This window comes from Cornus florida, unplaced genomic scaffold (assembly GCF_030987335.1).
Source record: "Cornus florida cultivar Cherokee Brave unplaced genomic scaffold, ASM3098733v1 CherokeeBrave_3.0.0_Hap2_Chr09, whole genome shotgun sequence".
Classification (NCBI taxonomy): Eukaryota; Viridiplantae; Streptophyta; class Magnoliopsida; order Cornales; family Cornaceae; genus Cornus; species Cornus florida.
The window spans coordinates 93,176,801-93,179,877 of record NW_026775579.1 but is presented as its reverse complement, the minus strand read 5'-3'; the positions used below and the strand labels follow the sequence as shown (position 1 = coordinate 93,179,877).

Genomic DNA, 3,077 nt, shown 5'->3' with positions numbered 1-3,077 from the left:
CTCGCGACGAGAGAAGGAGCAGATCCGGCGACTGCCACGATGGTAGAGACCAACAACAGCAGGTACGGTGGCAGATCCGGCGATAGCCGCGACGGCAACAATTGCAGAGAGTAGCGGCGTGAGGAGTGGTGGCTGGTTGCAAGTAATCATCGGTGACGATTCTTGTGTTGTGCTAGTGCGATTTGTGAAGGAATAAAGTGGAAGAAGAAAAAAATTATTTTTTCGAGGGTTTAGGTCTGACTTAATTTCAGAGGTATGGTTCAAAGTGATTAAAAGCCTTTTTTTTGGTAGGCTCTGATACCATCTTGAAATTCAATGTAAGAATATGATAATTAAAACTATATTGGATAAATTTACTAATGGTGTTACATTTAATTTATAAAATAAGACCTAAATAAAATAGGTAATTAATTATATAATAATCAGAAAATTAATTACCTACTAATTAATCCTAAATTAGGGGGTAAATAATTTAATCTTATAACTATACAATCTGTATAATCCCAAAGATAAACAATCACATGAACATGAAGAATAGCTATGCACATATTATTATGAATTCCCACAGCAGCTTCTCAAGGAATTGACAAAATAAAAATGTTACATATAAGCGGAACTGAATTAAAATATCACTTTCTGACGGTTATTGAGTTTTTCCATGCTTCAAATTAAAGATTAGAAGATCTCACAGAGTCGGAGTTGCACATAAAATAAAAATAAAAAATCACTTATTCAGTTAAATGCATACATAATTAATAAAAGATATATTAATGTTGTCTAGGCATTTTGTAACAAAATCCAATAAATACTTACCAAAACATATTGACTTAAGATCATAACAATCCAAAAAAAAAACAAGGAGTTCATAAAAGAATAGGGGTTGTGTAAGCCACTAGAGTTAGGGAGTAATATTCTACCGCTGATATGTTCCACTCTTACTTCCATAATCATGGCCGTGTGATTTTGAAAGCTCCAATTTTTCTTGATATAGTTTCAACAACTGAGGAGCTTCCTCATAACAGGTCACAAATTTGTGGAGGAACATACTCTCTGTGGACACCAACAATGCCCGTAAGCTAATGGGTTTCTTAATCAAACCTTTGGATAACAAAACTTCAAGTACTGAACACCTGAGAATTATCCTCTTACCCAAGCCCAGTGTCATTAATGTTGGACGATGGGCAATTACGGAAGACTGCCAACCCATTGTGTTCACACAAAAATTCAACACCGCCGTTATCTTCTCCTCGGATATCCTCATACAGCCCGGTTGTCTTGTAAAAGCCAACATTGTTTCTTCCTCAGACAAACCCCACTTCTCATAAACCTCCATTTTCTTTTTCCACGTTGATTTGCTCATTGACCTCAATGCTTGAACCGCCTTAACAAACTGGAATTTTGAAGGGTTGAAACCCATTTTCTTAACATCCTCCATTACCTCATTGAATCTATCAGGCTTTAGCATGAATGACCTAGGCCGAGTAGTAAGTAATTACACAATGTTGGAATTTGGCACACCATGTTGTCTCAAAATTTCAATGTTGGGAAATGTCATAGCATTGTGATCACGCCCTACAATCCCAGGGAATCGTTTAAAGGCCGCCATAAACTTATCATTGGAATGAAAAAAACTCATCAACAAATTGTAAGATGGGATGATTTGGTTCTTCAAGCTATGAGTTAATATTGTTGGGCAACTGGATGCTATGTGGACGAGGTCAGTGCAGGAAATGCCAGTGGAGTAAAAGAAGTCGAATTTGGGCAAAAGTTTTTTATTGGGATCATACCTGAGAAGTTCTGGGTGTTTTCTGATGACAGTTGAGATCTGGGTTTGGTTGAATCCATGGTTCTTGAAGAAGTTGAGAACTGAATCTGGTTTGTCTAGGGTTTTAAAATTGATTTTTTTGGAAACAGAAATAGCAGTTTGTGGAGTAAACCCACATGTATTGATGAGGTAATTGACTGTAAAAGAGTGTTGATTTGTGGAAGTTGAGATGGATTTGAGAGATGGAGAAAGTGGATGATGGGTTTGAAGAGCAAATAGTTTATTATGGATTGTTGAATCTGAAAAACAAGACCATCTAAAACGAACTGCCAGTGATTTAGTGTATGCATAAATCATTGATAAATTGATAATGAAAGGTGATTGTGAGGCTTATGAGAGGAACTCACCTGATCGTTGTTTCTCTCGGACCGTGATGATGAAATGAGTTCGTTCACTTTCTATTTTTATAGCAGCAGCCTAAGTAACTTCTAGCCTAAAAATTTAGGATTTGGACTTGGGCTTGTCTCTAGACATATAGGATTGAGATTAAAGCATCCTAACATAATGGACAACAAATTTAGGCCCACTATCTTTCATTTGAGATCAGGTGATTTTTATTGAGATCATCTATTACCCTTCCTTTTAAAAAAAAATTATTCAAATCCAGAAAAATTATAGTTTACCTAATCAAGAGTAGGTCCGGCTCCATACATGGTGGCTTAAGGCAATAAACTTTTTTCTTTTTTTTCTTTTGCGGAGGAAAACAAACTTCAATAAAAAAAACAGAAACAAGAGGCTTCTAACACCAAATATTTCATGTCACTTTTTTTTTTCTTAAGTAGTAATCCCCCGCACCCATGCCTTCGTGGATGGAGACTTGAACCTCTTAGGTTTTGCGTGTTACTTTTACCCCAGTCTTTTCTTTTCTTTTTTTGTTTTTTCTTTCTTTGAGTCAGCTCACATTTATTACCATGCAACTCTAAATATTAAACTAGGGAATTAATAAATAAATAAATAGACTCTAAATACTTGGACTCAAGTTAATGACACATCACGCGGTAACTCATCATACACAAAGTTTTTCTTTATTTTCTCCACAGATTGCATCAAATAGCAAATTATAGTTCCCACACTTGCCTAGCCAAACACTACTACACTCACAGAAAAAGAAAATTAAATAAATAAATAACACCACACGCATCCAAAAATCCATCATACATCGAATAGTAGAATTCCTACCATCTTTAAATTATCTTAATAATTATTAATGAGGTGGAAGTTAAGAAGCACTGATACGGGATAAAGATACCAT

At 35.5% G+C, this 3,077-nt stretch overlaps 1 protein-coding gene across 1 annotated transcript; it reads right to left on the bottom strand.

Moving 5' to 3' along the window:
- Window positions 1-599: 599 nt before the first annotated feature.
- Window positions 600-2,209, bottom strand: LOC132273159 (uncharacterized). The gene is made up of 2 exons (XM_059774182.1): window positions 1,519-2,209; window positions 600-1,488 (listed from the first exon to the last, which is right to left on the bottom strand). The coding sequence occupies exons 1-2, from the start codon at window positions 2,120-2,122 to the stop codon at window positions 914-916; spliced, it is 1,179 nt and encodes a 392-aa protein (XP_059630165.1). The 5' UTR covers window positions 2,123-2,209; the 3' UTR covers window positions 600-913.
- Between the last annotated feature and the right edge of the window lie 868 nt (window positions 2,210-3,077).

What these genes read in the sequence shown, in the direction of transcription:
- LOC132273159 (XM_059774182.1), bottom strand. Translation starts at nt 2,122, where the DNA reads ATGATTTATGCATACACTAAATCACTGGCAGTTCGTTTTAGATGGTCT. An exon ending in TGAAATTTTGAGACAACATG is followed by an intron (nt 1,489 to 1,518) that starts GTGTGCCAAATT and finishes TTGTGTAATTAC; the next exon opens with TTACTACTCGGCCTAGGTCA.